Source organism: Lutra lutra, chromosome 1 (genome assembly GCF_902655055.1).
Source record: "Lutra lutra chromosome 1, mLutLut1.2, whole genome shotgun sequence".
NCBI lineage: Eukaryota > Metazoa > Chordata > Mammalia > Carnivora > Mustelidae > Lutra > Lutra lutra.
In genome coordinates, this window is record NC_062278.1 from 18,693,186 (window position 1) to 18,706,452 (window position 13,267).

Genomic DNA, 13,267 nt, shown 5'->3' on the forward strand with positions numbered 1-13,267 from the left:
TTCATTACGTAGACTTGATTGATTAAATCGTTGGCCATTGATGATTGAGCTCAGTCTCCAGCCCCTCTCCCCTCCCAGAGGGTGGAGCCAAAAGTGCCAACCCTCTGATCATGTGGTTAGTTCCGCTGGTGACTAGCGCCCATCCTTCGGTGACCTGCAGGCTTTTCAAAAGTCACTTCATAGGGGCACCTGGGTGGCTCAGTGGGTTAAAGCCTCTCCCTTCAGCTCAGGTCATGATCCCAGGGTCCTGGGATCAAGCCCTGCATCGGGCTCTCTGCTCAGCAGGGAGCCTGCTTCCCCTCCTCTCTCTCTCTCTCTCTCTCTCTCTATCTCTCTGCCTACTTGTGATCTCTGTCAAATAAATAAAAATAAAATCTTTAAAAAAAATGTTTAAAAAAGTCACTTCATAACATAACGAGAGATACCTTTATTGCTCTCATTACCTATGAAATTCTGAGGGTTTTAGCAATTCTGTGCCTACGAGTACCAAAAATATAGATTTCTTCGTATAAATCACTCTATCAAGTGTATACAGCAAAGAGCTTGAGCCTCATAGCTAGAAAGATGAGGTGGGCCCAGATCACAGAGGGCCTTTAATATCTGACAGAGTAGTGTTGGGAGTAATTCAGTAGGAACGGGGAGTTACTGAAATGAGGCAGAGCCATTCCTCAGTATCACAAAAAGATACGCGGAACAGAAAGGGATAAAAAGTAGAGCGGGGGCAACAGCAGGAAATTTCAAAGTTATCAGGGCAGAAAGTGATGATGGTTTAAGGGAAGAGGATAGTAGAAAGGGGGAGTGAGAAATGAATAAGAGAATCCAGAAATGGAGCTTTAAAAGGCGTTGTCAGTAATAGAAGTACGGGACACAGGGCGCCTGGGTGGCTCAGCTGGTTAAGTGACTGCCTTTGGCTCAGGTCATGATCCTAGAGACGTTGGATCGAGTCCCGCATCGAGCTCTTTGCTCAATGGGAAGTCTTCTCCCTCTCCCTCTGCCTGCCACTCTGCCTACTTGTGCTCTTTCTCTCTGTCAAATAAATAAAATCTTTTTTAAAAAGGAAAAAAAGAAGAAGAAGAAGTATGGGACACAAAGAAATAGAGTCACACATGATTGTGAAGGTTTCAGACCTGTGGCTGGGATCCTAGCTCTGCCATGATTCCAACAGGGGAAGGCAGGACGGAGAGCAGGGGGGCCTTGAGCTCAGTTTTGTACATACTAAGTTCATGGGAGATGTAAGCTAATAGACCCAGCAAATTTAGACATATATAGAACCTAGAGTGGGAGGAAGACGTGAAAGCTGGGGATATAACATTTCGGATTCATCCTTAGAGTTTCAAGAGGGGATGGGATTTCCACATGAAGAGTTGCAGAAAGAGATGGATAGAGATACAAAAGGAAAATGTAGGGATGAAGAGATTAGGAAAAAGGAACACGAAAAGTTATTCAGAGAAGTCACAGGGAACCAGCTTGGAACTGAGTATGCAAGACAAAGAGGAACGGTTTCCAGAGGGCTGGAGAGGTTAAGTGACAGTAAATGCCACAAAGATACCATCATGCCTCCAGGTGGGGCCAAGAGCAGATCATGCTGGCGAAGGTTATTCCCTCTCAGAGGAACGTGTGAGCGACAATAATTATTCTAGAAGGTCATCTCTTTAGTATTGTAAGTGCTCAACAGTCAGAAGCATACGATTTATATAAAAGAAATGCCCATTTAATTTATTAAAGCAGACATTGACTAAGTTATAAGCCATTAGCCATGCCTCTGTAAGACATGAAAAAGTTGGAGTAAATCTAATGGGGCCCTTTCATCTGCATGGGAAAGGTCATTACAGGCATCAAATAATTGAATTTTAGAATGGTGCTGGAGCAAATAGCTATATATTAGAACTCAAATTAGACTTCAGAAGGACTGTTTGTCTTGGGATTTCATCATTTAGAATGATATCTTGCAATAAAACTGACTCCATAGAAGAATATTAATCCTGTGCTTTAATGCTCTTATCTCAAATTGTTTTAATTGACCTGTTGGAACTGAGTTTTAATTTTTCAGGTAAAATTTTTTGTCAACTTAGAATATGAAGGACGGGAGGAAAATGTTACAAATCAAATTTAGATCCCGATTTTATTTTCTTCCTTTTTGCAGCAGTAATACTAACCAGGGATTGGTTTGAAACATATGATACAGTAAACTCTTGACAGAGGTGTGATTGGAGGATGAGATATTCTGCTTAATACCATTTTTAATAGCACACATACTAGTCATGGAGGTCTAACTTTAAAAAATATATTCCACAGAGAAACCTGGTGACCTGTGGCAGCTTAAGAAGATTCACAAATCTTGTGATAACCCCATATTTAAAGTAGTGATTCCAATTAGTACAAGGTTATATTCCCAGCTCTCTTTTCCAGTAAAAAATGCACTGCAATAATGAAATGTATATAATGTAGGAATTTTCACTAGTCTATAAAAACTTAGATTATGTTCCACAAAGTTGGTTTTGTTTAATCCGTTTTTTAAAAAAGGCTTAGCTGAGGGGCGCCCGGGGGGCTCAGTAGGTTAAGCGTCTGCATTCAGCTCAGGTCATGATCCTGGAGTCATGGGATCGAGTCCCACATCGGGCTCTCTGCTCCGCGGGGAGCCTGCTTCTCACTCTCCTGCTCCCCCTGCTTGTGCTCACTGCCTCTCTCTCTCTGTTAAATAAAGAAATAATCTTAAAAGAGGGGAGGGGTAACTGATAGCATTTTTTGAAAAGAGAAGCATCAGCGGGATAGACGGGAAATTGGCTTGAGAGGGCGTGACAAATGCTGGGAGGCAGGGAGGTTTCATCCAGAGCAGAGCAGGCTGGAGCAGAGCTTCTTGTCTGCGAGGCCCCCACTGGGAGGGCAAGGGGACTCTCTCTCCGTTGCCTCAGTACATCCATCATGCAGCACCCAGGGGTCCTTTGGGGAAGGCAGATTTGTTCATGCAAAGCAGTGCGAACTCTTCGGGATGGAGCAGGCTGCCACCCAGTTACGCTTCTCTTGTCCTTACATGTGTTCAAGGGGGGATGAGGGACTCTTGGATTACATCCTCCAGCTTGAAAGGGACTGTCCCTTGTGCGCTGCCGCCACGTCCCAGCAAACAGCTCAGCAGAGCACACTGTTGATTCCTCTGGGATCCCAGGCTACCAGAGCCTGTGTCAGAGGAGGCAAGGGAGAGCTCTCGAGGTCTTTCTCCATGGGGAGGAGTGCTGCAGCCATTCTAAGCCGCAGCCTCGGTGGGAGCCGTTCTCCCTGGGCTCACATCCTGCCTTGGGCACGTGCTCTGGTTTTACATAAGTGGCTCAACTGACACGGGCGTCGGTTTTCACATCTATCAGATGGAGCCGACAGTGGTACCCACCTCGTGGCCCTGCATGAGATTGTGTGTGCAGAGCAACTCCGGTCATGTGTGGGGCAGACCGGAAAAGGGAGCCAGTGCTGCTATCATACGTGTTGCTGTGACCCACCATCCACCTGGCTTTGTTCTGTTTAGATGAGCTGCTTCAGAAAGAGCAGAACTACTCGGATGACGTCTTGGCCAACATGATCAGCGAACCAAGAATCAGTTACGGAAACGATGCCCTCATGCCGTCCTTGACGGAAACGAAAACCACTGTGGAGCTTCTTCCCGTGAATGGGGAGTTCAGCCTGGACGACCTCCAGCCCTGGCATCCTTTCGGGGTCGACTCGGTGCCGGCCAATACAGAAAATGAAGGTAAGCGGCCCTGGAGTGAATAAGAACATTCCAGTACATATGTGTGTGTGTGTGTGTGTGTGTGTGTGTGTACACACACACACACCTTCCTGATATTCTTGAGTGGTGACTTCTTATATGCATTTAAGAAAAATACTTTCTCCCCAAGAGGTATTTTGTTGCTTCTGGAAAAAAAGAACAATATTCAGTGCGTGTTTATGAGCCAGTCTAGGCCCACCTTCAAAGCAAACAGGGGATGAAATTATGTAAATGTTTCTCCCAGGGGAAGAAGTTTTCGTGGGGCCTGCGGAAACGGGGATTTGGAAAGCAGCAAAATAGTCTTTGCTGGTTAAATAACTTAGTGCATTAAATTTCAGATTGCATTGACTGTTTAAAGTGAAAGATAAAGAACCACCTACAAATAAAATATAATTTTGCTGAAAATTTAAACAACTTTGTGTTTAGAAAGTTAAATTGAAGGCAGCTGTCAAATGAAGAAGCATATCTACATGATTTTTCCTACGATAGCTCAGAGATTTTCTCTGTCAACAAATTTGCACATTGGTGGATGTACTTTCTTTCACAGGGATTTCTTAGCAGTAACTTCTAAACAATATCTCTTCACGAGAGAACATCTTTTAGTTCTCTTTATTCCTTAAACATTTTTACATGTTTAGAAGTATACAGTTTCAAACACAGGAACACCTTGATTTCTGAACACGAATAGCACTTTTTTTAAGAACACCAGATTTCACCTGTGAGTGTCTTTGTTAAAGTGGCAAGTTTGGATGGTGGTAATAATTGTAATAGGACTACAGTAGGGAGACCTCAAAATGCCGTCAGTGTATGCCTCAGATTAAATTTAGACTCAGTGTCAGACCCTAAGTGTACTTCAGAAGTTTTTTTTTTTTAAGGAACCATTACAGAAAATCTTTCTGTGGGGGCGCCTGGGTGGCTCAATTGATTAAGTGACTGCCTTCAGCTCAGGTCATGATCCTGGAGTCCCAGGATCCTGCATCAGGCTCCCTGCTCGGCAGGGAGTCTGCTTCTCCCTCTGACCCTCCCCCTTCTCGTGCTCTCTCTTTCTCTCTCTCTCTCAAATAAATAAATAAATTCTTTTTTTAGGGGCGCCTGGGTGGCTCAGTGGGTTAAGCCGCTGCCTTCGGCTCAGGTCATGATCCCAGGTCCTGGGTTCGAGCCCCGCATCGGGCTTTCTGCTCAGCAGGGAGCCTGCTTCCTCCTCTCTCTCTGCCTGCCTCTCTGCTTACTTGTGATTTCACTCTGTCAAGTAAATAAATAAAATCTTTAAAAAAAAAAAAATTCTTTTTTTCAAAAAGAAAGAAAATCTTTCTATGAACAGTCTCCATGTGAGTAATCACCCCAAATTTGTTTCATTAATTTGAAAAAGGGTACATCACAGTAGTAATACCAGCTACGAAAAGCAGCGTCATTTATATCAAAAGTAATGAAGACTTTACCGTTTATAAAAATAATCCTGACACAGAGGAAAAAATTTAAAGACTTCTAAAAAATCGAAGAACTTCGGTTACAAGGGTAACTTCCTTATTAAATTTATTAGTAATAGAGTGCTAACTGTACCTTTTTTTTAATAGGTGAGTACATTTTGGTCTTTTAAAATCCTCATCATTCTGTCACTAATGAAAATTCTTTGTGGAAAATGTCCAGTCTCATTTGTAAGTTTAAATGCACACTAGATTTCCTCCTTTCCTTTAGCATACTGAGCTGTTTAATTCAAGGAGAAATGGGTCCCACATCTGACTGAAGTCTGACAAACTTCTTTGGAAGAGAATTTCTTCCAAACTTCCAAACTTCTTTGGAAGAAAATTATAACCCTTAATGCCCTCTACCAAATACTGTTAAATGTTTGTCATTTATGTCCAACTCATAGCTTTTTATGAAAAAAAAAAAAATTTTAACATATAGATTAGACTGTTCTTTGTTAAAAATTACCCTATCTTTGAGAATTTATTCAACTGCAGTGATTCTAAAATTATAATTTACAAGGAACTTCCTATCACTTTCTCATAATCAAAGAGCTTTTCACATATTTGAAATACATAGTTTCTATAAATAAAATGTTCCCATTTAATAGTTTCCATTACTTGTTGATTTTGGAAAAGTAGGATAAAACCTATTTCGGAGCCAACCTAAATTTTTATGATCACACGCACACAAAAATAATAGAAAGTAGAAATTGTAATTTATTTATGGTGACGTTTATGGAAAGATTAGAAAGCCAAAAGTTAGCTACATTAGCAGAGTAAAAATTGATTTAGAGAAATTATTATGTATGTTTAATATAATACTTGATATTTCTCTTAAATGTTGTGAATCCTATACAAATGTGGGCTATACAGAGTTTTTGTAAGAACAACAACAGCGAAGACACTCAGCCCTGTTTATGTTAGCTTCTTCTAATTTAATGAATACAGTGAAATGCAACGATCTTGGTGCCACATAACACCATGAAGAATAGCAAAAAATGTATATTATTCGAGAAGGTGTTGCATTTCCTGAATTTCACATTTTCTCTTTACTTTCTCACTCTATCAGATATTGAGAGCTTAACTGCTTACTGTGAACACACACTTCCTTGGTATCTTTAATGAGGTAAATTTAACTTTGCATTTATCATATTTGTAACATAAACACCAACAGTTAAATAACTCTTCCTTTCTGTACTCCAAGCATTTCATCCTGACTTCATATGTATATATATATGTGGTCATATGCATCTCTGTGGTCTCCATTAAAAAGTATATGCATTCTAGGGGCGCCTGGGTGGCTCAGCGGGTTGAGCCGCTGCCTTCGGCTCGGGTCATGATCTCAGGGTCCTGGGATCGAGCCCCATGTCGGGCTCTCTGCTCAGCAGGGAGCCTGCTTCCTCCTCTCTCTCTGCCTGCCTCTCTGCCTGCTTGTGATCTCTGTCTGTCAAATGAATAAATAAAATCTTTAAAAAAAAAAAAAAGTATATGCACTCTAGTAAACATTTGGCTTATATTAAAATTTTTAAATCGTAGGCAAAGGGGCCCGCTCTCCTTAGGGAAAGAAGTGCAAGGGTACTTGTTGTTCTATTAAGGAGAAATAGAGGGAAGAACTAGTTTTACTCAAGCCGCTTCCTAAAATCCAAACCTTAATGCCACTGTCAACATGTTCACTGTTTTTCTGGTCATCTACCCCTTGACGATCCTCCCAAATCAAATAAGGAAGAAGTCTTGGTCCTAATTACGAGGCGAGCAGGGATTCTCCCCCCAGCACTTGCCAGATAACCCAAAGAGGGAAAGTTGGGTTAACTACTAGATGTCTCCAAAGTGATCAGTTTTTGGAAGGCTAAGAACAATAGATTTTGGAGATACCCCAGAACAGCAATGGACTTAAACACCTCCCCTCAGAAGTAGTCTCTGAGAGTGGCCTGTCGCCATTGGTCCTAGGAGACTGTCTGAGCTCGTGCACAGAGACCCACACTGCAGGCCATTGAGTGCTGCCAGGATGCCCACTTGAGCAAAGTCCTTGATTGAGTGCCTCTGGATCCTTGTCCAGGACCCAGCCGCTCACATCGCCCAAGCCTCAAAGAAAGAGCTGATACTCTTGTTAAATAAACACCTGTCGTTGATAAATAAAAAATCTTACATGGGAGTATTACAAGGCAAGAATATTGAGGATCTCAGAGCTTGAATTCTGGTTCTTGGTGTTATCAGACCCAACACTCCTTTTATAACATTTTGAAAAGCCTCCTTAACAGTGAATCTTAAAATAAAATGGATTGACAGTGTTTCAGGGGAAAAATCAATATAATGGATGTAATATGTAACAAGCGTTTCAAGGCGTAAGTGTTCGGGCTTGACGGCCAGTGGAAACAGTGGCAGGATCATGTGTTTGTCCTGTGTGGATGTGACAGATACAAATGCAGGCTGACACAGGGCTGATTCCACGATTCAGGTTCTATGAGCAACCGTGAATGAGTTCCTGGCATAGTGGAGAACTCTTGGGAAGGCTGTGATGAAAACAGTCTCCCCCCATTTTACCCGATGATGAACTCTTAGCATATCCAGGTTATAGTAAGAGCTATGCAAAAAATGCTTTGTGTTTGTATATTGAACTGAGTTATGCTCTAGACCCACATAATCATAGACAAATGAATGTCCAGCAGGAATTTAGGACCTTGTAGAGGATTCAAGGCTATTTTTACTCGTGTGGGAATGCCCTGTGCACCACATTTAACATCCTTGCTCCCCATCCCCACCATCCCACAGAACAGAAGCTACCCCAGACTCCTGAAAGGCGTGGATCATCAGAGTTTAAATTCCGCACTGCTGGGTGTGGTGGGCAACTTAGAGAGCCTCTGTGGCTATATTTCCTAGTCTGTAAAACAAAGGTAATAATAATTCCTAATTCAGAGATAAGGTATGAGCATTAAATGAGATGGCAGGCGAAGCTCTTGGCAAAGTATCTGCAACAAAGTAAATATTTAGTGTAGCTTTCTTTCTTTCCTTTCATTTTCCTTCTGTCTTCCTTCCCTCCTGTCTTTTCTATCTTTTTTTCCTTCTTTCCTTCCCTCCTTCCATTCATTTGTCCATTCATTTGTTCTTCCCATAGAATTGGGATCTCATTAGAGAGGTTTCACCAGCTGCTCCCAGGGAGAATCACCCTATGCTCCAAACAGTATATCCTTGAATATTAACGACTATAACGAGCCATATAATGACACAGTCCTAAAATATCCCCCTGTCTGCCCTCCCCATCTCCTCCCTTTTTCCCTTTCCCCAGGGCCTTGTTGCTTGTGAATGTCTTAGACATGTGCTCACACACAGAGCCACTGAAAATACCTAAAATTCTCAAAGGATTTCCTTTGATTCTTCATGCAGTCCTTATCATCAGAGTTTCAGACGCTTACCAACAGTTCATTGCTTTTTCTTAAGAACAGTCAATCAAGTCCAGAGAGAGGGTCAGACACCCAGGCCTTCTTCTAATTTATATTGAAGAACGAAGCATATCACAGTTTTCCGACATCTTAGGCTCTCTGGCCAATTTGCCTTGAGGGATTTTCCTGTGGCTTTTTTCAGATCCACAGAACTTAACTGAGTAACCCACAGTGAAGCTGTGACTTATCAAACTATTGTTCTTGTGGATCATGAAGGCGTCTGGCTAAAGGCATCTGTGTTTGTTCTGCCTTGTCACGATTGGCTGCACAGGCCAGCGTCAGAGTGGCCAACAGTCAGCTTCCTTGTATAGAATACATACATGAAACACTGTAAGCTTCTCTAAGAGGCACAACAGGTCTTCTAAGACTGTATATTTGTAATTGCAACGTGCACTTGCACTGGTATATTTCTTTTTTTTTTTTTTTAAAGATTTTATTTATTTATTTGACAGAGATCACAGGCAGGCAGAGAGGCAGGCAGAGAGAAGAAGGGAAGCAGGTTCCCTGCTGAGCAGAGAGCCTGATGTGGGGCTCGATCCCAGGACCCTGGGATCATGACCTGAGCTGAAGGCAGAGGCTTTAACCCGCTGAGCCACCCAGGCGCCCCCCGCACTGGTATATTTCTAATTAGCATAATAACAAAGCAATGATAAAATCTCTTTAAATCCTGAAATTGAGGGCACCTGGGTGGCTCAGTCGGTTAAGCATCCAACTCTTGGTTTCGGCTCAGGTGGTGATCTCGGGGTCATGAGATCGACCCCCATGTGAGGCTCCGTGCTCAGTGGGGCGTCTGCTTGAGATTCTCTCCCCCTCTCCTCCTGCCCCTCTCCCTGTTCGCACATACACTCTCTCTCTCAAATAAATAAGTTTTTAAATTTTTTTTAAAAAATAAATATGGGAGTGCCTGGGTGGCTCAGTCAGTTAAACGCCTGCCTTTGGCTCGGGTCACGATCCTGGAGTACCAGGATCGAGCTCCACGTCGGGCACCCTACTCAGTGGGGAGTCTGCTTCTTCCCCTCCCTTTCCCTCTGCCCCTCCCCATTTGAGTTCTCTCTCTCTCACTCTCTCAAATAAATAAAATCTTTTTTAAAAAATAAATATATAAGCAAGTGCTAAAATTTGAAAAAAATGTCATTTTCAGGCCTGTTTTCTGTCTGTGTAGAAGTCTTTTCCTGCTGATTTCCTCCATTTCCTTTGGCCTGGTGGCAGGCTGTGCTAGGCAGCATTCAGCTCAGAACTGGTCTGTTACAAGGAGCAGCAGAACAAACTCAGAAGCCTCAGAATGTGACTTCTCTTAGGAGAAGGTGTGATTCAAAGCTACTGAAGGCCTGGAAATAACACATTTCTGCTTGAGTTTTAAGATGACTGCTTTCATATTTTTAATTTACTCAACAGCTACTGTAAAATGTTCTGAACACTATCTTGAAGTTACCTTCTGGTTCAGGGAGCAATAGTTCATTTGGAAAATTAGAAAGTATCTGTTGGACTGGGAAATAATGCACCACTTTGTCTTGTCGATGTATATGCGCATTTTTAGCACCGATGTCATAATTGTCTTAAAAAATTGATGTCTGCTCACCGAACACAGGAGTTACTTACTTTTTGAATATTAATTCATACTGAATCAGCCTCAAACAGTTAAAGCAGGCTACAGTTTAAGTCAATAAACTATTAATTGTTTCACCTTCTGAAAAACAGACAAGGTTTTATTACTGTTTTCAAACAATACATGCACATGGGGAAAAAAGGCAGAGAAGCTTCTAGAAACAGTCTCCTCACCCTGAAATAACTAATGTTAGCTTTTGTGGTAATATCTTTCAGACTTTTTTCTTTTTTTGGGTCCGTACATTTGCTGCTTTTTCTGCATTTCTTTAAGGAATTATGGAATAATAGTTCTTTATCATTTATAAGGTTTTAATGTATATATGGGCACATTTGAGCCCTGGGAAAACCCTGTTTACTTATGACAAAACCGAGGATTGGAAAGAATGTGTCTCGCCCAAGATCACAGAGTAAATCAGTGGTGGCATTTAAGTGGACCCTGGGACCGTCGGGCAGCTCTTCAGCCTGTATTTAAACCACAGATTAACAGCTGATTCCCTCATGAGTCAAAGACAGTTTCGGATGATTTAGCCACTGATGAACAGGATCCCCACTTCGAGTTCCTCTCTCGCTCTATGAGTGTGCTGCTTGGATGTGCTCTTCTCTTCAACTGAAGCACCACCAGAGCTCTCCTGAGGAAGTCCTCAAAAATACAGCACCCCTCCGGGAACTCAGTAATAAAGCCCCTCACTAAATATTGTGGCAGATGGGAAAAAAAGGTACAACACGGAGAATCCGTGCCATTCAAATGTATTTGTGAGTTGCAGAAGGCTGTCTTAACCTATCGTACCAGGAAAGTACTAGAAATTAGACATTCTCTCAGCAAGAGTCGTTAGGGAAGGTTGAATAAATGCAGTTTCATAGTATTGGAGCGTTTCTGCAACAGGTTTTAAAATTGTTTTGTTTCTCAATACAATGAGAAGAGGCTGTTTACATATGAAGAAACAGCCTCAGAGGTGGACATTCACCCGAAGTTGCTTGTGGTGCAGGTGCTGGTGCCAGTGTTGGGTTGGGAGACCTTCTCCCTTCTCCCCGCCGTGCTGCCACTCTGCATGCCAAAGGCCCAAACCACGTTGCTCTTTGGACTCGTCCAAATGTCTTCGTATTCTCCGAAACCTGATTTTTTTTCATAATTTGAAGGCTTGACTCCCTGCCGCTCTCTTCTCCCTCACTGTTCTGCCAACATGTGACATTCAGGATGGATCTGGGTGTGTGATCCCACCTGGGAAGGCTGGGCTGTGAGCATCCGTAAGTTGGACAGTCTTCCCGAAACTGCTCATCCCGAAGCCAGCCCCTCGAGCCCACCTTACCTTCCCATGGACATCTTTGCTCACCTTTCCTTACCTTCTTACCTCCTATTTTCCAGGCTTTACCCAAGGGCCTTTTCCCCTCCCTCGGCTTCATTTGCCCCTTTGTCCGTTTATTAATCCTTAAAGCTTTGTTTCTCTCCGCTGCCCATTTCTTCAAAGACCAGTCTAAGTTCAAGTTAATACTTTCTGAGACTCAGAAGCGCTTTGGAAAGGCCAGCTCATGGTAAGCAATGGCGGGCACCATGGTGCCACCGGCACGCTTCCTTAGGTTCCAGCCCAGGACTCGCACAAAGGAAAAATTGCGAAGTTGAAAAATACAAAAGGGAGTACTCACATTTCACACACCACAACTGTATGTCATCTATTAAAATAGTAACCAGCCTTTAAAATTAGAGAGCGAGACTGACTCTCTGGTTTCCTTCTTTTACCCTCAAAATGGGAGCAAATTTGGTGCACTGAGTGGCAGATTATGTGGTGAGACGTTCCTCTCCCGAAAAATCCATATTTGCATTTCCCCTGGGGATTTAATGGAGTGCTTTTGTAGTTAATTAACTGTAAAATAAGAGAAGATCGGACGGTTGTCAAAGGAGGTATCTCCAGGATTTTTCGCTGGGCTGGGTATATTGTATTTTATTTCTAATCAAAAGCCAAGAAACCATCCCTGAACTCTATGAGAAGGAAATCCACACGTCCCAACCCCTCTTCTTTGATGTTGCTGCATATCCTGCAAGTGTTTTTATCAGAAACCTCAGCAGTGGGGTTGGCCCACGGAGAGCCGAAAGGCTTATGAAGTGGTCCCGCTCCCATTCCCTGAAACTCGGGATAAACTCCCTGTGGTTCTTTCCCAGCCGCTGCTTTCCTCTAACTTACGTGTCTCCCATGCTTTTCCCTGCTCCATGTTCAGGAGCCACAACTCACCATCTCGATTTGTCTCGTTTGCTTTCCGCATCTCTCGCTTCCTGTGCCCAGTTGAGCCCGTCGACGCCCGCCCTGCTGCCGACCGAGGACTGACCACCCGACCAGGTACAACGCGGTTCCCTTTTGCCTCCCGGCGTCTTGTGCTTGCACTCGAGCCCCCGCCGTCCCCGCTCTTCCTTATGAGCCTCCCTCAGCTGCAGATATCGAGAGAGACTCTTTGAAATGACCGTGGAAACCAGACTTCTCAAACCTTCCCTTTGCTTCTCCTTACACTTTATTTTCCAATTTCCTATTGAAGAAATCTGTTTTTCTTTCTGAGCTTCCCTTTTCAAATAATGAAAGAGCCCTTCCAACTTAAGGGTTTTTGGGTTTTTTTTTCCTTTTTTTAAGTGGAGAAGACTATCTAGACCTTTCTGTCCTCAAAAATGGAAAACCACACAGATGCACACTCTCTCTGGTGACGAAGTAGTTTCTGCTTTGAGCATCTCATCCATCCTTCCTTCCTTGTTTGGTGTGCAGTCAGGTCCTCTTCTGACTGAATTGGGCTCAAACTTCAGTCAGTTTCTCACACAGCTGTGACCCTAAATATATCAGAATGGGACTACCTCTAGAGCCCAGAAGTATTTACATTTTCTCTCTTGTGAGTTGTATGGACTTACTCTCCATGAGTAACTAAAACAACAGAAAGGATGTATGTGCATTGTTTTGTATACAAGTCTTTTCTTTTTTATACCACTTAAAATTCCCATTAACACTGAAATAGACACTTTTTTTTAATAG

At 42.8% G+C, this 13,267-nt stretch overlaps 1 protein-coding gene across 1 annotated transcript in view; it reads left to right on the top strand.

Annotated features, from left to right (window-relative positions):
* APP (amyloid beta precursor protein) overlaps positions 1-13,267 on the top strand; it is a 275,311-nt gene that overhangs the window by 243,331 nt on the left and 18,713 nt on the right. Inside the window, 2 exon segments of the mRNA XM_047721518.1 lie at positions 3,515-3,736; positions 12,539-12,592. Coding sequence (XP_047577474.1) covers positions 3,515-3,736; positions 12,539-12,592 — 276 coding nt within the window.